Raw genomic sequence first — 22,835 nt, forward strand, 5'->3', positions numbered from 1 at the left:
GGCTATGGGGAGAGAGCGGGGCAGTGGGATTAGTTTGGGATTGATACAGGACTATCGGGAGAGAGCGGGGCAGTGGGATTAGTTTGGGGATTGATACAGGGCTATGGGGAGAGAGTGGGGCAGTGGGATTAGTTTGGGGATTGATACAGGGCTATGGGGAGAGAGCGGGGCAGTGGGATTAGTTTGGGGATTGATACAGGGCTATGGGGAGAGAGTGGGGCAGTGGGATTAGTTTGGGGACTGATACAGGGCTATGGGGAGAGAGCGGGGCAGTGGGATTAGTTTGGGGATTGATACAGGGCTATGGGGAGAGAGTGGGGCAGAGGGATTAGTTTGGGGATTGATACAGGGCTATGGGGAGAGAGCGGGGCAGTGGGATTAGTTTGGGGATTGATACAGGACTATGGGGAGAGAGCGGGGCAGTGGGATCAGTTTGGGGATTGATACAGGACTATGGGGAGAGAGCGGGGCAGTGGGATTAGTTTGGGGATTGATACAGGGCTATGGGGAGAGAGTGGGGCAGTGGGATTAGTTTGGGATTGATACAGGGCTATGGGGAGAGAGCGGGGCAGTGGGATTAGTTTGGGGATTGACACAGGGCTATGGGGAGAGAGCGGGGCAGTGGGATTAGTTTGGGGATTGATACAGGGCTATGGGGAGAGAGTGGGGCAGTGGGATTAGTTTGGGGATCGATACAGGACTATGGGGAGAGAGGGGGGCAGTGGGATCAGTTTGGGGATTGATACAGGGCTATGGGGAGGGAGTGGGGCAGTGGGATTAGTTTGGGGATCGATACAGGACTATGGGGAGAGAGCGGGGCAGTGGGATTAGTTTGGGGATTGATACAGGGCCATGGGGAGAGAGCGGGACAGTGGGATTAGTTTAGGGATCGATACAGGGCTATGGGGAGAGAGTGGGATTAGTTTGGGGATCGATACAGGGCTACGGGGAGAGAGCGGGGCAGTGGGATTAGTTCGGGGATCGATACAGGGCTATGGGGAGAGAGTGGGGCAGTGGGATTAGTTCGGGGATCGATACAGGACTATGGGGAGTTGGCGCAGTTGCCAGAACTGTACACCATATTCCAGATGTGGTCGAACCAGGGCCAGCACGGATACGAGGGGGCGAAGGGCCTCCTTCCGAGCTGGAAACCTCTGCGGTTCCCTTGGGGGTGAGGCTGAAGGTCGCACCAATGAAAGTGGGCCAAATTCGAAAATGGCCGCCCCCCCTCCGTTCCCCCGCCAGAAATGACCAGTCCGAAAACACGGCTTCAAAGATTTATTGACATGAAGAAAGTGATACAAGGTTTCATGTCAGTCGACGGTTATGGATGTGTGACACGTGTACAACGGTTAATAACCCGCGGACTATTCCAGTACATGATGACCCCAATCGTTTCTCGAGAGCGCACAAACAATGGCCAATGGGAGCCTGCCGCAGACACTCCGCAGGTCAGCTCAACCTCGAGATCCACCTTCTCCGAAAATTCCCAGTCCCCCGCGGAGCTCCCACCCCCCCCTCCCGCCTGGTTGGTGGCGGCCCGTGGTGGTCCCTTTAAGTGCCGCGGGGGTTAAAGGTCGCGCGCAGACCGGGTGGCCCCGACCGAATGGCCCGCTCCCGTTTCCCAGACTCCCGGTGTGTGGGTGTGTGTAGTGAGCAGGCGCTTGTGAGTCTGTGTGTGTAGTGAGCTGGCGCTTGTGAGTGGGTGTGTGTGGTGAGCAGGCGCTTGTGAGTGGGTGTGTGTAGTGAGGCGCTTGTGAGTGGGTGTGTGTAGTGAGGCGCTTGTGAGTGGGTGTGTGTACTGAGGCGCTTGTGAGTTGGTGTGTGTAGTGAGCTGACGCTTGTGAGTCAGTGTGTGTAGTGAGGCGCTTGTGAGTGGGTGTGTGTAGTGAGGCGCTTGTGAGTGGGTGTGTGTAGTGAGGCACTTGTGAGTGGGTGTGTGTACTGAGGCGCTTGTGAGTTGGTGTGTGTAGTGAGCTGACACTTGTGAGTCAGTGTGTGTAGTGAGGCGCTTGTGAGTGGGTGTGTGTAGTGAGGCGCTTGTGAGTGGGTGTGTGTAGTGAGGCGCTTGTGAGTGGGTGTGTGTACTGAGGCGCTTGTGAGTTGGTGTGTGTAGTGAGCTGACGCTTGTGAGTCAGTGTGTGTGGTGAGGCGCTTGTGAGTGGGTGTGTGTAGTGAGGCGCTTGTGAGTGGGTGTGTGTAGTGAGGCGCTTGTGAGTGGGTGTGTGTAGTGAGCTGGCGCTTGTGAGTGGGTGTGTGTAGTGAGCAGACGCTTGTGAGTCGGTGTGTGTAGTAAGCACGTGTTTGTGAGGGGGTGTGTGTCATGAGCAGGCGCTTGTGAGTCGGTGTGTGTAGTAAGCACGTGTGTGTAAGTTGGTGTGTGTAGTGAGCTGGTGCTTGTGAGTCAGTGTGTGTAGTGAGCACATGTTTGTGAGTCGGTGTGTGTAGTGAGCAGCTGTTTGTCGGCATGTGCACATTATACACACCGACTCACAAACACGTGCTCACTACACACACCGAATTACACACACCTGCTCACTACACACACCGACTCACAAACACGTGCGCACAGCACAAATCGACTCACAAACATCTGCTTACTATACACACCGACTCACAACCACCTTCTCACTGCACTCACCGATAAGTAAACAACTGCTCACTACACACACCGACTCACAAACAACAGCTCACTACATACACTGACTCACAAACACGTGCGCACAGCACAAATCGACTCACAAACATCTGCTTACTATACACACCGACTCACAACCACCTTCTCACTGCACTCACCGATAAGTAAACAACTGCTCACTACACACACCGACTCACAATCAACTGCTCACTACACACACCGACTCACAAACACGTGATCATTACACACACCGACTCACAAACATCTGCTCACTACACGCACCGACTCACAATCAACTGCTCACTACACACACCGACTCACAATCAACTGCTCACTACACACACCGACTCACAATCAACTGCTCACTACACACACCGACTCACAATCAACTGCTCACTACACACACCGACTCACAAACACGTGATCATTACACACACCGACTCACAAACATCTGCTCACTACACACACCGACTCACAATCAACTGCTCACTACACACACCGACACACAATCAACTGCTCACTACACACACTGACTCACAAACACATGCTGATTACACACACCAACTCACAAACATCTACTCACTATACACACCGACTCACAACCACCTTCTCACTACACACACTGACTCACAAACATCTGCTCACTACACACACCGACTCACAAACAACAGCTCACTACACACACCGACTCACAATCAACTGCCCATTACACACACCGACTCACAAACATCTGCTCACTACACACAACGACTCACAAACACATGCTCACGACACACACCGACTCACAAACAACTGCCCATTACACACACCGATTCACAATCAACTGCCCATTACACACACCGACTGACAAACATCTGCTCACTACACACAACGACTCACAAACACATGCTCACGACACACACCGACTCACAAACATCTGCTCACTACACACACCGACTCACAAACATCTGCTCACGACACACACCGACTCACAAACATCTGCTCACTACACACAACGACTCACAAAGATCTGCTCACGACACACACCGACTCACAAACAACTGCCCATTACACACACCGACTCACAACCACCTTCTCACTGCACACACCGACACACAAACAACTGCTCACTTCACACACCAACTCACAAACACATGCTCACTGCACACACCGACTCACAACCACCTTCTCACTACACACACCGACTCACAACAACTGCTCACTACACACGACTCACAAACATCTGCTCACTTCACACACCAACTCACAACCACCTTCTCACTACATGCACCAACTCACAACCACCTTCTCACTGCACTCACCGACACACAAACAACTGCTCACTACACACACCAACTCACAACCACCTTCTCACTACACACACCGACTCACAACAACTGCTCACTACACACGACTCACAAACATCTGCTCACTACACACACCAACTCACAACCACCTTCTCACTACATGCACCAACTCACAACCACCTTCTCACTTCACTCACCGACACACAAACATCTGCTCACTACACACACTGACTCACTGCACACATGCTCATTACACACAAACACACAAACATCTGCTCACTACACACACCAACACACAAACACCTGCTCACTACACGCACTGACTCACAAATACCTGCCCTCTACACACACCAACAGACAAACATCTGCTCACTACACACACCAACGCACAAACACCTGCTCACTACACACACCAATACACAAACAGCTGCTCACTACACACAATGACACCCAGATACGTGCTCACTACACTCACCGACTCAAAAACATCTGCTCATTGCTCACACCGACTCACAAACATATGCTCACTACACACACACTCACTCACCTGCTCACTAAAACACACACACTCACACACCTTCTCACTAAAACACACACACTCACACACCTGCTCACTAAAACACACACACTCACACACCTTCTCACTAAAACACACACACTCACACACCTGCTCACTAAAGCACACACTCACACACCTGCTCACTAAAACACACACACTCACTCACCTGCTCACTAAAGCACACACACTCACTCACCTGCTCACTAAAGCACACACTCACACACCTGCTCACTAAAACACACACACTCACTCACCTGCTCACTAAAGCACACACACTCACTCACCTGCTCACTAAAGCACACACACTCACTCACCTGCTCACTAAAACACACACACTCACTCACCTGCTCACTAAAGCACACACACTCACTCACCTGCTCACTAAAACACACACTCTCACACACCTGCTCACTAAAGCACACACACTCACACACCTGCTCACTAAAACACACACACTCACTCACCTGCTCACTAAAGCACACACACTCTCACATCTGCTCACTAAAGCACACACACTCACACACCTGCTCACTAAAACACACACACTCACACATCTGCTCACTAAAACACACACACTCACACACCTGCTCACTAAAACACACACACTCACACACCTGCTCACTAAAACACACACACTCACACATCTGCTCACTAAAACACACACACTCACACACCTGCTCACTAAAACACACACACTCACACACCTGCTCACTAAAACACACACACTCACTCACCTGCTCACTAAAGCACACACACTCTCACATCTGCTCACTAAAGCACACACACTCACACACCTTCTCACTAAAACACACACACTCACACACCTGCTCACTAAAACACACACACTCACACACCTGCTCACTAAAACACACAAACTCACACACCTGCTTACTAAAGCACACACACCTGCTCACTAAAACACACAAACTCACACACCTGCTCACTAAAACACACACACTCACTCACCTGCTCACTAAAGCACACACACTCACTCACCTGCTCACTAAAGCACACACACTCACTCACCTGCTCACTAAAGCACACACACACACCTGCTCACTAAAACACACAAACTCACACATCTGCTCACTAAAGCACACACTCACACATCTGCTCACTAAAACACACACACTCACTCACCTGCTCACTAAAGCACACACACTCACACACCTGCTCACTAAAGCACACACACTCACACACCTGCTCACTAAAACACACACACTCACACATCTGCTCACTAAAACACACAAACTCACACACCTTCTCACTAAAACACACACACTCACTCACCTGCTCACTAAAGCACACACACACCTGCTCACTAAAACACACAAACTCACACATCTGCTCACAAGCACACACTCAACATCTGCTCACTAAAACACACACACTCACACATCTGCTCACTAAAACACACAAACTCACACACCTTCTCACTAAAACACACACACTCACTCACCTGCTCACTAAAGCACACACACTCACACACCTGCTCACTAAAACACACACACTCACTCACCTGCTCACTAAAGCACACACACACACACACCTGCTCACTAAAACACACAAACTCACACATCTGCTCACTAAAGCACACACTCACACATCTGCTCACTAAAACACACACACTCACACATCTGCTCACTAAAACACACAAACTCACACACCTTCTCACTAAAACACACACACTCACTCACCTGCTCACTAAAACACACACACTCACACACCTGCTCACTAAAACACACACACTCACTCACCTGCTCACTAAAGCACACACACTCACACATCAGCTCACTAAAGCACACACACACACCTGCTCACTAAAACACACACACTCACTCACCTGCTCACTAAAACACACACACTCACACACCTGCTCACTAAAACACACACACTCACACACCTGCTCACTAAAACACACACACTCACTCACCTGCTCACTAAAACACACACACTCACACATCTGCTCACTAAAACACACAAACTCACACACCTTCTCACTAAAACACACACACTCACTCACCTGCTCACTAAAACACACACACTCACACACCTGCTCACTAAAACACACACACTCACACACCTGCTCACTGAAACACACAAACTCACACATCTGCTCACTAAAGCACACACACACACCTGCTCACTAAAGCACACAAACTCACACACCTTCTCACTAAAACACACACACTCTCACACCTGCTCACTAAAACACACACACTCACACATCTGCTCACTAAAACACACAAACTCACACACCTTCTCACTAAAACACACACACTCACTCACCTGCTCACTAAAACACACACACTCACACACCTGCTCACTAAAGCACACACACACACTCACCTGCTCACTAAAACACACACACTCACTCACCTGCTCACTAAAGCACACACACTCACACACCTTCTCACTAAAACACACACACTCACTCACCTGCTCACTAAAACACACACACTCACACACCTGCTCACTAAAGCACACACACACACTCACCTGCTCACTAAAACACACAAACTCACACATCTGCTCACTAAAGCACACACACACCTTCTCACTAAAACACACACACTCACACACCTGCTCACTAAAGCACACACACTCACACACCTGCTCACTAAAGCACACACACTCACTCACCTGCTCACTAAAACACACAAACTCGCACACCTGCTCACTAAAACACACAAACTCACACACCTGCTCACTAAAACACACACTCTCACACACCTGCTCACTAAAGCACACACACTCACTCACCTGCTCACTAAAACACACACACTCTCACATCTGCTCACTAAAACACACAAACTCACACACCTGCTCACTAAAACACACACTCTCACACACCTGCTCACTAAAGCACACACACTCACTCACCTGCTCACTAAAACACACACACTCACTCACCTGCTCACTAAAACACACAAACTCACACACCTGCTCACTAATGCACACACACTCACTCACGTGCTCACTAAAACACACACACTCTCACATCTGCTCACTAAAACACACACACTCACTCACGTGCTCACTAAAACACACAAACTCTCACACCTGCTCACTAAAACACACACACTCACACACCTGCTCACTAAAACACACACACTCTCACATCTGCTCACTAAAACACACACACTCACTCACGTGCTCACTAAAACACACAAACTCACACATCTGCTCACTAAAACACACAAACTCACACACCTGCTCACTAAAACACACACACTCACACACCTGCTCACTAAAACACACAAACTCGCACACCTGCTCACTAAAACTCACAAACTCTCACACCTGCTCACTAAAACACACACACTCACACACCTGCTCACTAAAACTCACAAACTCTCACACCTGCTCACTAAAACACACAAACTCACACACCTGCTCACTAAAACACACTCACCCGCTCACCAACACCTGTGCACGCACACCCACCTCAGCTCATAAACACACAAACACACCCCCGCTCACCAACACAAACCCACTGGGCACACCTGCACCTTTCCGGAGTGACACGCGCGTCCTTACACGGGGAGGGGGAGAAAATTCACAGATCGCAACTTTAGTAAAATCCAATAGTCGTGCAAAAAGAAGAGTCAGGACCTTCCACCATTTCAGGACGTCCCAAAATCTCACAGTCGATGCGGGACCTTTGATTTGTGGCCATCGTTGTGACGGAGAGATGGAGTTGTGTGTCACCGACACTCAGTGAGCCAACTAGTGACAAAGCCGCACCGCGAGTGTCAGGGAGGGCTGAAGCTACCCGATCTCACGAGCCATACATGTACAAGCGTGGGGCAATCATAAGCCAGGATTAAACTATACAACGACTCCAGTCTCAGGTCCACTCCGGGCTTCAGGACGACACCACAGTGGGATCATCGGAGAAAGGGTTGTGAACAACCACGACCGACTGCAATCACACACACAGGGGAGACGTGTGAGACACATAGAAACAGAGAAAACAGGAGCAAGAGGAGGCCGTTCGGCCCCTTCGGGCCTGCTCCGCCATTCGAAATGATCGTGGCTGATCGTCTAACTCAGTCCCCCCGTTCCCGCTTTTTCCCCTTATCCCTTGATCCCATTAGCATTAAGAAATATATCTATCTCCTTCTTGACTCGTCCTCCACTGCCTTCTGTGGTAGAGAATTCCACAGGTTCACCACCCTCTGAGTGAAGAAATTTCTCCTCATCTCGGTTCGAAATGGCATATCCCGTATCCTGAGACTGTGACCCCTGGTTCTGGACTCCCCAGCCATCGGGAACATCCTCCCTGCATCTCGTCTGTCTAGTCCTATATGTTTCGATGCGATCACCTCTCATTCTTCTGAACTCTCGTGAATATAGGCCTAGTCGACCCAATCTCTCCTCATACGTCAGTCCTGCCATCCCAGGAATCAGTCTGGTAGATCTTCATTGCACTCCCTCCATGGCAAGGACATCCTTCCTCAGATAAGGAGACCAAAACTGCTCACAATACTCCAGATGTGGTCTCACCCAAGGCCCCGTACAACTGCAGTAAGACATCCCTGCACCTGTACTCAAATCCTCTTGCAATATCCTCTTGAGAAATCACGTAACAGCAGTCATGCCCTTGATAAACTATCAGCCATCTCCCATTAGCGGCTCGCCCAGCTCAGTGTGTCAAAGCTTCTTGTGGAGGGTGTTTGGGGAGAGTCCTGTCACTGTTTTGTGCACATTGGCACACCTGTCTCTTTAGGGCGTTCGGCACTGCAGGTCAGTGTGGGATTCCGTGTGTTTACAGCTCCGACCGTGTGCGTAGGTGTGACTGGGTGTGTTTATTTGTGTGTGCGTGCATGTGTGTTTGTGTGCGTGCGAGTGTGAGCGTGGGTGTGGTGAGTGTGTGTGTGAGAGTGTGTGTGTGCACGCGTGGGAGTGTGTGTGTGTGTCTGTGTTTATGTCTGTGTGTGTGAGGGTGTGTGCAGGTGTGAGTGTGTGTGTGTGAGTGTGTGTGTGAGAGTGTGAGAGTGTGTGTGTGTGTGTCTGTGTGTGAGTGTGTGTCTGTGTTTATGTCTGTGTGTGTGCAGGTGTGAGTGTGTGTGTGTGAGAGTGTGTGTGTGAGTGTGTGTGTAGGTGTGAGTGTGTGTGTGTGAGAGTGTGTGTATGTGTGTATGTGTGTGAGTGTGTGTATGTGTGTATGTGTGTGAGTGTGTGTCTGTGTTTATGTCTGTGTGTGTGAGAGTGTGTGTATGTGTTTATGTCTGTGTGTGTGAGTGTGTGTGTAGGTGTGAGTGTGTGTGTGTGAGTGTGTGTATGTGTTTATGTCTGTGTGTGTGAGTGTGTGTCTAGGTGTGAGTGTGTGTGAGAGTGTGTGTATGTGTGTATGTGTGTGAGTGTGTGAGTGTGTGTCTGTGTTTATGTCTGTGTGTGTGAGGGTGTGTGTAGGTGTGAGTGTGTGTGTGAGAGTGTGTGTATGTGTGAGTGTGTGTGTGAGAGTGTGTGTATGTGTGAGTGTGTCAGTGTGTGTCTGTGTGTGTGAGTGTGTGTGTAGGTGTGAGTGTGTGTTTGTGTGAGTGTGTGTCTGTGTTTATGTCTGGGTGTGAGGGTGTGTGTAGGTGCGAGTGTGTGTGTGTGAGTGTGTGAGTGTGTGTGAGTGTGTGAGTGTGTGTGAGTGTGTGTGAGTGTGTGTCTGTGTTTATGTCTGGGTGTGAGGGTGTGTGTAGGTGCGAGTGTGTGTGTGTGAGAGTGTGAGTATGTGTGTGAGTGTGTGAGTGTGTGTCTGTGTTTATGTCTGGGTGTGAGGGTGTATTTATCTGTGTGTGTGTATGTCAGTGTAAGTGTGAGTTTGTGCGTGTGTGTGAGTGTGAGTGTGTATGCGTAATCTGTGTGTGTGAGTGTATGTGAGTTTGTGTGTATGAGTGTGTGCGTCTGTGTGTGTGAGAGAGATTTTGTGTGTGTGTGTGTGAGTGTGTGTCTGTGTTTATGTCTGTGTGTGAGGGTGTATCTATCTGTGTGTGTGAGTGTGTGTGTGTGTCAGTGTAAGTGTGAGTATGTGCATATGAGTGTATGAGTGTGGGTGTGTGTGTGTGTGAGAGAGATTGTGTGTGTGTGAGAGATTGTGTGTGTGTGTCTGTATGTTTGAAGGTGTGTTTGCCTGTGTGTGTGTGTGTGTGTGTGTGTGAGTGTGTGTGCCTGTGTGTCCGTGTATGTGTGTCTGAGTACAAGTGTGTGTCCTTGTGTCTGTTTGTGTGTGAGTGTGTGTCTGTGAGTCTGTGTGTATGTGTGCGTATGTGAGTGTGTGTGTGAGTGAGTGTGTGTGAGTGTGTGTCTGTGTTTATGTCTGTGTGTGTGAGTGTGTGTAGGTGCGAGTGTGAGTGTGAGAGTGTGTGTATGTGTGTGAGTGTGTGAGTGTGTGTCTATGTTTATGTCTGTGTGTGTGTGAGAGTGTTGTGTATGTGTGTGTTTGAGTGTGAGCGAGGGTGAACGAGCACGTAACTCACCATGTTGGGACTGGGGCTGCAGTAACGCAGTGTGTGTGTGTTTGAGTGTGAGCGAGTGTGAACGAGCACGTAACTCACCATGTTGGTACCGGGGCTGCAGTAACGCAGTGTGTGTGTGTGTGAGTGTGAACGAGTGTGAACGAGCACGTAACTCACCATGTTGGTACTGGGGCTGCAGTAACGCAGTGTGTGTGTGTTTGAGTGTGAGCGAGTGTGAACGAGCACGTAACTCACCATGTTGGTACTGGGGCTGCAGTAACGCAGTGTGTGTGTGTGTGTGAGTGTGAGCGAGTGTGAACGAGCACGTAACTCACCATGTTGGTACTGGGGCTGCAGTAACGCAGTGTGTGTGTGTGTGTTTGAGTGTGAGCGAGTGTGAACGAGCACGTAACTCACCATGTTGGTACCGGGGCTGCAGTAACGCAGTGTGTGTGTTTGAGAGTGAGCGAGTGTGAACGAGCACGTAACTCACCATGTTGGTACCGGGGCTGCAGCAACGCAGTGTGTGTGTTTGAGTGTGAGCGAGTGTGAACGAGCACGTAACTCACCATGTTGGTACCGGGGCTGCAGTAACGCAGTGTGTGTGTTTGAGTGTGAGCGAGTGTGAACGAGCACGTAACTCACCATGTTGGTACCGGGGCTGCAGTAACGCAGTGTGTGTGTGTGTGAGTGTGAACGAGTGTGAACGAGCACGTAACTCACCATGTTGGTACCGGGGCTGCAGTAACGCAGTGTGTGTGTGTGTGTGAGTGTGAGCGAGTGTGAACGAGCACGTAACTCACCATGTTGGTACCGGGGCTGCAGTAACGCAGTGTGTGTGTTTGAGTGTGAGCCAGTGTGAACGAGCACGTAACTCACCATGTTGGTACCGGGGCTGCAGTAACGCAGTGTATGTGTGTGAGTGTGAGCGAGTGTGAACGAGCACGTAACTCACCATGTTGGTACTGGGGCTGCAGTAACGCAGTGTGTGTGTGTGTGTGTGTGTGTGAGTGTGAGCGAGTGTGAACGAGCACGTAACTCACCATGTTGGTACCGGGGCTGCAGTAACGCAGTGTGTGTGTGTGTGTGAGTGTGAGCGAGTGTGAACGAGCACGTAACTCACCATGTTGGTACCGGGGCTGCAGTAACGCAGTGTGTGTGTGTGTGTTTGAGTGTGAGCGAGTGTGAACGAGCACGTAACTCACCATGTTGGTACCGGGGCTGCAGTAACGCAGTGTGTGTGTGTGTGTTTGAGTGTGAGCGAGTGTGAGCGAGCACGTAACTCACCATGTTGGTACTCGGGCTGCAGTAACGCAGGCCCTTGCAGCAGAAGACGGACACCACGATGTTGATGACCATCCCGGAGGCAGCATAGAAAAACAGAACGATCTTAATCCCGAACGTCAACCTCTGTCCGACAGAAATAGAAACGGGAAAAGGACAGCAAATCAGCACATCCCGAACCCAAGGCTTCCTGCATTTCCAAGATACTGGACAGGCACAAAGAACAATTCAAAACACCACTGGAATATTGGCCTTTATCTCAAGGGGGGCTGGAATACAGACGGGAGGGAGTTACGTTTACAGCCGGACACAGCTCTGCTCAGACCCCCGTCTGGAGGAGCTGCGTCCAGTCCTGGGCACCGCCCCCTCAGGAAGGATATAGCGGCCCTCGGAGAGGGAGAGTGCGGCCCAGATTCCCCGGGGGCTAAAAGGGTTGAATCCCGAGGACGGGTCGCACAGACCGGGCTTGTGTTCCCTCGAGTGTAGAAGATCGAGGGGTGAGCTAATCGAGGGGTTTGAGATGATTGAAGGAGTCGATGGAGAGAAACTCAGGACTGACCCTCCGACAGTGCGGCGCTCCCTCAGTACCGACCCTCCGATAGTGCGGCGCTCCCTCAGTACCGACCCTCCGACAGTGCGGCGCTCCCTCAGTACCGACCCTCCGACAGTGCGGCGCTCCCTCAGTACCGACCCTCCGACAGTGCGGCGCTCCCTCAGTACTGACCCTCCGACAGTGCGGCGTTCCCTCAGTACTGACCCTCCGACAGTGCGGCGCTCCCTCAGCACCGACCCTCCGACAGTGCGGCGCTCCCTCAGTACGGACCCTCCGACAGTGCGGCGCTCCCTCAGCACCGACCCTCCGACAGTGCGGCGCTCCCTCAGTACCGACCCTCCGACAGCGCGGCGCTCCCTCAGTACCGACCCTCCGACAGTGCGGCGCTCCCTCAGTACCGACCCTCCGACAGTGCGGGGCTCCCTCAGTACCGACCCTCCGACAGTGCGGCGCTCCCTCAGTACTGACCCTCCGACAGTGCGGCGCTCCCTCGGTACCGACCCTCCGACAGTGCGGCGCTCCCTCAGTACTGACCCTCCGACAGTGCGGCGCTCCCTCAGTACCGACCCTCCGACAGTGCGGCGCTCCCTCAGTACCGACCCTCCAACAGAGCGGCGCTCCCTCAGTACCGACCCTCCGACAGCGCGGCGCTCCCTCAGTACCGACCCTCCGACAGTGCGGCGCTCCCTCGGTACCGACCCTCCGACAGTGCGGCGCTCCCTCAGTACCGACCCTCCGACAGTGCGGCGCTCCCTCAGTACCGACCTTCCGACAGTGCGGCGCTCCCTCAGTACTGGGGCAATGGGGGGAGTGTGGGCCTGGATTATGGGGCTCGAGTCTCTGGAGTGGGGGCTCGAACCCACGACCTCTGACTCAGAAGACGCGAGGGAGAGAGAGAGAGAGAGAGCCATTGAGCCACCAACCAAACAAGCCTTGTGTATCAGGACCGAAGAGGAAACCAGGAGAAGACTAACCAGGTAGTTGAGGAGAGGATGGTCATGTCTCTGGTAAATGTGTTGCCACATAGACAGGTCCACACTGTAGATAATGATCGCGATCCCTGTCGCTATGGCATTAATTATATTCATTGCCAGGCAGGCGGTGACCTGGAGAGAGAATTTGGAAGTTCGTGGATTAAATGGGGAGATGCACAAAGTACTGACCCTCCGACAGTGCGGCGCTCCCTCAGTACCGACCCTCCGACAGTGCGGCGCTCCCTCAGTACCGACCCTCCGACAGTGCGGCGCTCCCTCAGTACCGACCCTCCGACAGTGCGGCGCTCCCTCAGTACCGACCCTCCGACAGTGCGGCGCTCCCTCAGTACCGACCCTCCGACAGTGCAAGTGCCTTCAGCACCAGCAGACAGCCGTCAGCACCAGCAGACAGCCAGCAGAAGACTTCAGCACCAGCAGACAGCCAGCAGAAGACTTCAGCACCAGCAGACAGCCAGCAGAAGACTTCAGCACCAGCAGACAGGCAGCAGAAGACTTCAGCACCAGCAGACAGCCAGCAGAAGACTTCAGCACCAGCAGACAGGCAGCAGAAGACTTCAGCACCAGCAGACAGCCACAGAAGCCTTCAGCACCAGCAGACAGCCAGCAGAAGACTTCAGCACCAGCAGACAGCCAGCAGAAGACTTCAGCACCAGCAGACAGGCAGCAGGAGCCTTCAGAACCAGCAGACAGCCAGCAGGAGCCTTCAGAACCAGCAGACAACGAACAGAAACCTTCAGAACCAGCAGACAGCCAGCAGAAGACTTCAGCACCAGCAGACAGCCAGCAGAACCCTTCGGCACCAGCAGAAGACACCGTAAACCAGCAGAGGAGCACCGCCACATCGGAACATCGTAATCACCAGAGGGGAAAAAGACCAAAGTCCATCTAATTTGCCTTTTCTCCAACGATAATGGGGGTCTGTCGACTAACAGTAGCAACCCACCTCTTATCAATCAGTCAACGACAGACCCAGACACGAGGGGAGGAAAGCCCCCAATGGGTGGAGAGCGTTGCGAACCAGAGATCCGAAATCACTTGGTCCCCTCCCCCAAGTATGTTACACTCGGCACTTTATAACGAGAGGGCTAGAATGCCTGTCTGCTGGTGCTGAAGGCTTCTGCTGGCTGTCTGCTGGTGCTGAAGGCTTCTGTTGGCTGTCTGCTGGTTCCGAAGGCTTCTGTTGGCTGTCTGCTGGTGCTGAAGTCTTCTGTTGGCTGTCTGCTGGTTCCGAAGGCTTCTGTTGGCTGTCTGCTGGTTCTGAAGGCTTCTGTTGGCTGTCTGCTGGTGCTGAAGGCTTCTGTTGGCTGTCTGCTGGTTCTGAAGTCTTCTGTTGGCTGTCTGCTGGTTCTGAAGTCTTCTGCTGGCTGTCTGCTGGTTCCGAAGGCTTCTGCTGGCTGTCTGCTGGTTCCGAAGGCTTCTGCTGGCTGTCCGCTGGTGCTGAAGTCTTCTGTTGGCTGTCTGCTGGTGCTGAAGTCTTCTGTTGGCTGTCTGCTGGTGCTGAAGTCTTCTGTTGGCTGTCTGCTGGTGCTGAAGTCTTCTGTTGGCTGTCTGCTGGTTCCGAAGGCTTCTGTTGGCTGTCTGCTGGTGCTGAAGGCTTCTGTTGGCTGTCTGCTGGTTCTGAAGTCTTCTGTTGGCTGTCTGCTGGTTCTGAAGTCTTCTGCTGGCTGTCTGCTGGTTCCGAAGGCTTCTGCTGGCTGTCTGCTGGTTCTGAAGTCTTCTGTTGGCTGTCTGCTGGTGCTGAAGTCTTCTGTTGGCTGTCTGCTGGTTCTGAAGTCTTCTGTTGGCTGTCTGCTGGTTCTGAAGTCTTCTGCTGGCTGTCTGCTGGTGCTGAAGTCTTCTGTTGGCTGTCTGCTGGTGCTGAAGTCTTCTGTTGGCTGTCTGCTGGTTCCGAAGGCTTCTGTTGGCTGTCTGCTGGTTCTGAAGGCTTCTGTTGGCTGTCTGCTGGTGCTGAAGTCTTCTGTTGGCTGTCTGCTGGTTCCGAAGGCTTCTGTTGGCTGTCTGCTGGTGCTGAAGTCTTCTGTTGGCTGTCTGCTGGTTCCGAAGGCTTCTGTTGGCTGTCTGCTGGTGCTGAAGTCTTCTGTTGGCTGTCTGCTGGTTCTGAACTCTTCTGTTGGCTGTCTGCTGGTTCCGAAGGCTTCTGTTGGCTGTCTGCTGATTCTGAAGTCTTCTGTTGGCTGTCTGCTGGTGCTGAAGTCTTCTGTTGGCTGTCTGCTGGTTCCGAAGGCTTCTGTTGGCTGTCTGCTGGTGCTGAAGTCTTCTGCTGGCTGTCTGCTGGTTCCGAAGGCTTCTGCTGGCTGTCTGCTGGTTCTGAAGTCTTCTGCTGGCTGTCTGGAGTATGGCGTACAGTTCTGAACACCACACCTTCGAGGGGAGATACTGGCCTTGGTGGGAGTGCTGTGCAGATTCTCCAGAATGTTGCCAGGAATCCATGTGTTAGATTATGTAACAGGCTCAAGGGGGCTGAATGGCCTTCTCCTGTCCCTACGTAACAGGCTCGAGGCGCTCGATAAGGTGCCACACAAAAGGTTGTTCCACAAGATAAGGGCTCATGGGATTGGGGGTAATATATCAGCATGGGCAGAGGATTGGTTAACGGACAGGAAACAGAGAGTAGGGATAAACGGGTCATTCTCAGGTTGGCGGGCTGTAACTAGTGGGGTACCGCAGGGATCAGTGCTCGGGCCTCAGCTATTTACAATCGATATTAATGACTTGGATGAAGGGACCGAGTGTAATGTCTCCAAGTTTGCTGACGACACAAAGCTCGGCGGGAGAGTAAGCTGTGAGGAGGACGCAGAGAGTCTGCAAAGGGATATCGACAGGTTAAGTGAGTGGGCAAGAAGGTGGCAGATGGAGTATAATGTGGGGAAATGTGAGGTTATTCACTTTGTAGGAAGAATAGAAAAACAGAATCTTTTTTAAGTAGTGAGAAACCATTAAATGTTGGTGTTCAGAGGGATTTGGGTGTCCTCGTACATGAAAGTTAACATGCAGGTACAGCAAGCAATTAGGAAGGCAAATGGTATGTTGGCCTTTATTGCAAGGGGTTGGAGTACAAGAGTAAGGAAGTCTCACTACAATTGTACAGGGCTTTGGAGAGACCTCACCTGGAGTAGTGTGTGCAGTTTTGGTCTCCTTATCTAAGGAAGGATAGACTTGCCTTAGAGGCGGTGCAATGAAGGTTCACTAGATTGATTCCTGGGATGAGAGGGTTGTCCTATGAGGAGAGATTGAGTAGAATGGGCCGATACTCTCTGGAGTTTAGAAGAATGAGAGGCGATCTCATTGAAACAGATAAGATTCTGAGGGGGGTTTGACAGGGTAGATGCTGAGAGGCTGTTTCCCCCGGGCTGGAGAGTCTAGAACCAGGGGGCATAGTCTCAGGATAAGGGGTCGGCCATCCAAGACTGAGATGAGGAGGAATTTCTTCACTCGGAGGGTTGTGAATCTTTGGAATTCTCTCCCCCAGAGGGCTGTGGATGCTCAGACGTTGAGAATATTCAAGGCTGAGATGGATGGATTTTGGGAATCAAGGGATCGGGCGGGAAAGTGGAGTTGAGGTCGAAGATCGGCCATGATCTGATTGAATGGCGGAGCAGGATCGATGGGCCGAATGGCCAACTCCTGCTCCTATTTCTAATGTTCTTATGAGGGTCTGAATGGCCTCCCCCTGTTCCGAAGCCATGTCTCAAATTACTCAAATCACAAAACGAATCACAATAGTGAGCGTGCAAATGATAGTGAGCAAGGTGCTCGGTAGCTTTACTTACACGAGGTTTGTTCGGGTCCCGGTCGCACACAACTGTCAGAGCTCCTGAGACGATGAGCTGAAAAGTCAAAATATCCAGAGTGCACAGTGTGAGAGACAACAAAAGCATTTATATATCGAGTTACATCGAATTTTACAGCATAGAAACAGGCCATTCGGCCCAACGGGTCTATCCCGGTGTTTATGCTCCACACGAGCCTCCTCCCTCCCTACTCCATCTCACCCTCTCACCATCTCCTTCTATTCCTTTCTCCCTCATGTGTTTATCGAGCTTCCCCTTAAATCAATCTCCACTATTCCCCTCAACTACTCCTTGTGGGAGCGAGTTCCACATTCCCACCGCTCTCTGGGGAAAGAAGTTTCTCCTGAATTCCCCGATTGGATTTATTAGTGACGATCTTATATTTATGGCCCCTGGTTCTGGTCTCCCCCCACAAGTGGAAACATCTTCTCTATGTCTACCCTATCGAACCCTTTCATAATCTTAAAGACCTCGATCAGGTCACCCCTCAGTCTTCTCTTTTCTAGAGAAAAGAACCCCAGCCTGTTCAATCTTTCCTGATAGATATAACCTCTCAGTTCTGGTATCATCCTTGTGAATCTTTCTTGCACCTTCTCCAGTGCCTCTATATCCTTTTTATAATATGGAGACCAGAACTGTGCACAATACTCCAAGTGTGATATGGAGACCAGAACTGTGCACAGTGCTCCAAGTGTGGTCTAACCAAGGTATATGGAGACCAGAACTGTGCACAGTGCTCCAAGTGTGGTCTAACCAAAGTATACGGAGACCAGAACTGTGCACAGTGCTCCAAGTGTGGTCTAACCAAGGTATATGGAGACCAGAACTGTGCACAGTGCTCCAAGTGTGGTCTAACCAAGGTATATGGAGACCAGAACTGTGCACAGTGCTCCAAGTGTGGTCTCACCAAGGTATATGGAGACCAGAACTGTTCACTGTGCTCCAAGTGTGGTCTCACCAAGGTATATGGAGACCAGAACTGTGCACAGTGCTCCAAGTGTGGTCTAACCAAGGTATATGGAGACCAGAACTGTGCACAGTGCTCCAAGTGTGGTTTAACCAAGGTATATGGAGACCAGAACTGTGCACAGTGATCCAAGTGTGGTCGAACCAAGGTATATGGAGACCAGAACTGTGCACAGTGCTCCCAGTGTGGTCTAACCAAGGTATATGGAGACCAGAACTGTGCACAGTGCTCCAAGTGTGGTCTAACCAAGGTATATGGAGACCAGAACTGTGCACAGTGCTCCAAGTGTGGTCTAACCAAGATATATGGAGACCGGAACTGTGCACAGTGCTCCAAGTGTGGTCTAACCAAGATATATGGAGACCAGAACTGTGCACAGTGCTCCAAGTGTGGTCTAACCAAGGTGTATGGAGTCCAGAACTGTGCACAGTGCTCCAAGTGTGGTCTAACCAAGGTGTATGGAGACCAGAACTGTGCACAGTGCTCCAAGTGTGGTCTAACCAAGGTATATGGAGACCAGAACTGTGCACAGTGCTCCAAGTGTAGTCTAACCCAGGTTCTATACAAGTTTAACATAACATGTCTGCTTTTCTGACGCTCCCTCAGTACTGACCCTCCGACAATGCAGTGCTCCCTCAGTACTGACCCTCCGACAGTGCGGCGCTCCCTCAGTACTGACCCTCCGACAGTGCGGCGCTCCCTCAGTACTGACCCTCCGACAGTGCGGCGCTCCCTCAGTACTGACCCTCCGACAGTGCGGCGCTCCCTCAGTACTGACCCTCCGACAATGCAGCGCTCCCTCAGTACTGACCCTCCGACAGTGCGGCGCTCCCTCAGTACTGACCCTTCGACAGTGTGGCGCTCCCTCAGTACCGACCCTCCGACAGTGCGGCGCTCCCTCAGTACTGGGCAACCGGGGAGTGTCGGCCTGTGATGCTGGAGGAGCTCGAGTCTCCGGAGTGGGGGCTCGAACCCACGTTCTTGTGACCCGGAGGGCGAGAGAGGGACTCACTGCGCCGACAGAGTGTCCAAACCAACCAGATACCTTCTTCGAGATTGGCCGTCTGTCCCACAGAGACACTGCCACCTGGACAGGTCCACAATGTCTATGGCGATCCCTGTAGCTATGGGGACGTCGGCCTGGATTGTGGGGCTCGGAGTCTCTGGAGCAGCGGGCGCGGAGAGGGCAGTTGGGGACAAAATGAGCCCCCGACGCTGCGGAGACTCGGTTGGACCTCCGGCTTCAAGAGAGAAACCTGCCCCCCCCCGTTTTCTTTTGTGGTTGAGGCCAAGACCGACCAGTCGGAAACATCGAACGACCGGCCAGGAGGAGGATGAACTCACCAGGACAGCCAGCCACCAGGGAACTCCGAGGCTCGTAACCTCCGAGAGATTGGCCATCCGAGGAGGGATTCCGAAACCGCACTGGATGAGTCCCAGCATGATCAACGTGACCTGCGAATGGAAAGGGGCAGTCGATTAATCACAACGGCAGGCACGGAGGCCGCTCGGCCTGTCGTGCCCCGTGCCTGCTCGCTGAACGAGCTCTCCAATTAATCCCATCCACCCCCCCCCACTGCTCTTTCCCCCCGTCGCCCTGTAAATTTTTCCCCTTCGAGTATCTCTCCGATTCCCCCTTTTGAAAGTTATTATTCAATCTGTTCCCACCGCCGAATTCCAGATCATCGCGACTCACTGCGTAAAAAAAACATTCTCCTCATCTCCCCCTCTTTTCCCGATTATCTTCAATCTGCGTCCTCTGGTTCCCGACCCTCCTGCCACTGGAAACAGTCTCTCCTTATTTACTCTCTCAAAACCCCTCCTGATTTTGAACCCCCTCGATTAAATCTCCCCTTAACCTTCTCTGCTCTGAGGAGAACAATTCCCAGTTTCTCCAGTCTCTCTCCACACAACTGAGGTCCCTCATCCCTGGTCCCATTCTGGTAAATCTCCTCTTGACCTTCTCTGCTCTGAGGAGAACAATTCCCAGTTTCTCCAGTCTCTCTCCACACAACTGAGGTCCCTCATCCCTGGTCCCATTCTGGTAAATCTCCTCTTAACCTTCTCTGCTCTGAGGAGAACAATTCCCAGTTTCTCCAGTCTCTCTCCACACAACTGAGGTCCCTCATCCCTGGTCCCATTCTGGTAAATCTCCTCCGCACACTCTCCAAGACCCTGGACATCCTTCCTAAAGTGTTGGACACAATGCTCCAGCTCAGGCCCAACCAGGTGATTTCGACATTTCCTCTGGTCACTGTGTGCCAATTACTACAACAAGTGTGTCTCGAAGGAAACAGGGCAAGGGGAATTAATCCTTACACACAATCTAATAAAAGAAGTCTTGTTTGCAAGGCTTGAAAGCATCAGGCCCGAATGATTTATGGGGCAGTTTCATGAGAACATGAAAAATAGGAGCAGGAGTGGGCCATTCGGCCCCTCGAGCCTGCTCCGCCGTTCAATCAGGTCATGGCCGATCTTCCACCTCAACTCCTCTTTCCCGCCCGATCCCTTGATCCCCCTCGAGTCCAAAAATCCATCCATCTCAGCCTTGAATATACTCAACGTCTGAGCATCCACAGCCCTCTGGGGGAGAGAATTCCAAAGATTCACCACCCTCCGAGTGAAGAAATTCCTCCTCATCTCAGTCTAGGATGGCCGACCCCTTATCCTGAGACTATGCCCCCTGGTTCTAGACTCTCCAGCCCGGGGGAAACAGCCTCTCAGCATCTACCCTGTCAAGCCCCCTCAGAATCTTATCTGTTTCAATGAGATTCCCCTCTTATTGTTTGATATGTTCTGGAGATGTGAGCATTGCTGGCAAGGCCGGCATTTATGGCCCATCCCCTAGTTGGCCCTTGAGAAGATGCTGGTGGGTTTTGAGCAACTGAGTGAACCATTTCAATAAGTGTGAGGTGGTATATTTTGTCAGGATGAATAAGGAGGCCTCATACTGCTTGGATAATCAGAGTCTAAATGGGGGAGAGGAGCAGAGGGATCTGGAGGTACAGATACACAAATCACTAAAAGTAGCGACTCAGGTTAATAAGGTCATAAAAAAGGCAAAGCGAGCACTGGGGTTCATTTCTAGAGGGATAGAATTGAAAAGCAGAGAAGTTATGTTAAACTGGTATAGAACCTTGGTTAGACCACACTTGGAGCACTGTGCACAGTTCTGGTCTCCATATACCTTGGTTGGAATACACTTGGAGCACCGTGCACAGTTCTGGTCTCCATATACCTTGGTTAGACCACACTTGGGGCACTGTGCACAGTTCTGGTCTCCACATACCTTGGTTAGACCACACTTGGAGCACTGTGCACAGCTCTGGTCACCATATACCTTGGTTAGACCACACTGGGAGCACTGTGCACAGTTCTGGTCTCCATATACCTTGGTTAGACCACACTTGGAGCACTGTGCACAGTTCTGGTCACCATATACCTTGGTTGGACTACACTCGGAGCACTGTGCACAGTTCTGGTCTCCATATACCTTGGTTAGACCACACTTGGAGCACTGTGCACAGTTCTGGTCACCATATACCTTGGTTAGACCACACTTGGAGCACTGTGCACAGTTCTGGTCTCCATATACCTTGGTTAGACCACACTTGGAGTATTGTGCACAGTTCTGATCTCCATATTATAAAAAGGATATAGAGGCACTGGAGAAGGTGCAAGAAAGATTCACAAGGATGATACCAGAACTGAGAGGTTTATAACTATCAGGAAAGACTGAACAGGCTGGGACTCTTTTCTCTAGAAAAGAGAAGACTGAGGGGTGACCTGATCGAGGTCTTTAAGATTATGAAAGGGTTCGATAGGGTAGACATAGAGAAGATGTTTCTACTTGTGGGGGAGACCAGAACTAGGGGGGCCATAAATATAAGATCGTCACTAATAAATCCAATCGGGGAATTCAGGAGAAACTTCTTTCCCCAGAGAGCGGTGGGAATGTGGAACTCGCTCCCACAAGGAGTAGTTGAGGGGAATAGTGGAGATGGATTTCAGGGAAAGATTTAAGGAATAGAAGGAGATGGTGATAGGGTGAGATGGAGTCGGGAGGGAGGAGGCTCGTGTGGAGCATAAACACCGGGATAGACCCGTTGGGCCGAATGGCCTGTTTCCGCGTTGTATCCTCGATGTGACTCAATGCAGAGGGCGGTTAAGACTGGGTCACGTTGGTGGTGGGGCAGGTTTGGACATCCTCGTGTTTGGAAGCTCGAGGGCTGATCTAATCGAGGGGTTCAGAGAGATAAATGGATTTGATGGAGTGGAGACCGAGAAACCATTTTCAACCCACAAGGGCA

The 22,835-nt window shown here is 51.5% G+C and overlaps 2 protein-coding genes across 3 annotated transcripts in view; both read right to left on the reverse strand.

Moving 5' to 3' along the window:
- Window positions 1–1,263: 1,263 nt before the first annotated feature.
- LOC137310608 (membrane-spanning 4-domains subfamily A member 15-like) overlaps window positions 1,264–22,835 on the reverse strand; it is a 25,761-nt gene continuing 4,189 nt past the window's right edge. Inside the window, exons 3-8 of one of the 2 annotated variants that reach the window (XR_010960136.1) lie at window positions 19,870–19,980; window positions 17,538–17,594; window positions 13,747–13,878; window positions 12,223–12,345; window positions 6,683–8,408; window positions 6,585–6,596 (exon numbers count right to left, since the gene is read on the reverse strand). Coding sequence is in view for 1 of the 2 variants with exons in the window: in XM_067978338.1 (XP_067834439.1) it covers window positions 8,352–8,408; window positions 12,223–12,345; window positions 13,747–13,878; window positions 17,538–17,594; window positions 19,870–19,980 (480 nt within the window). In the remaining variant the exon portion in view is untranslated. Of the gene's footprint in view, window positions 8,409–12,222; window positions 12,346–13,746; window positions 13,879–17,537; window positions 17,595–19,869; window positions 19,981–22,835 lie in introns of both variants that reach the window. The other variant, XM_067978338.1, reaches the window with a different exon arrangement.
- LOC137310607 (ribosome-binding protein 1-like) lies at window positions 14,825–16,197 on the reverse strand. The gene is made up of 2 exons (XM_067978337.1): window positions 16,187–16,197; window positions 14,825–16,091 (listed from the first exon to the last, which is right to left on the reverse strand). The coding sequence occupies exons 1-2, from the start codon at window positions 16,195–16,197 to the stop codon at window positions 14,825–14,827; spliced, it is 1,278 nt and encodes a 425-aa protein (XP_067834438.1).

Source organism: Heptranchias perlo, unplaced genomic scaffold, assembly GCF_035084215.1.
Source record: "Heptranchias perlo isolate sHepPer1 unplaced genomic scaffold, sHepPer1.hap1 HAP1_SCAFFOLD_265, whole genome shotgun sequence".
Lineage (NCBI taxonomy): Eukaryota > Metazoa > Chordata > Chondrichthyes > Hexanchiformes > Hexanchidae > Heptranchias > Heptranchias perlo.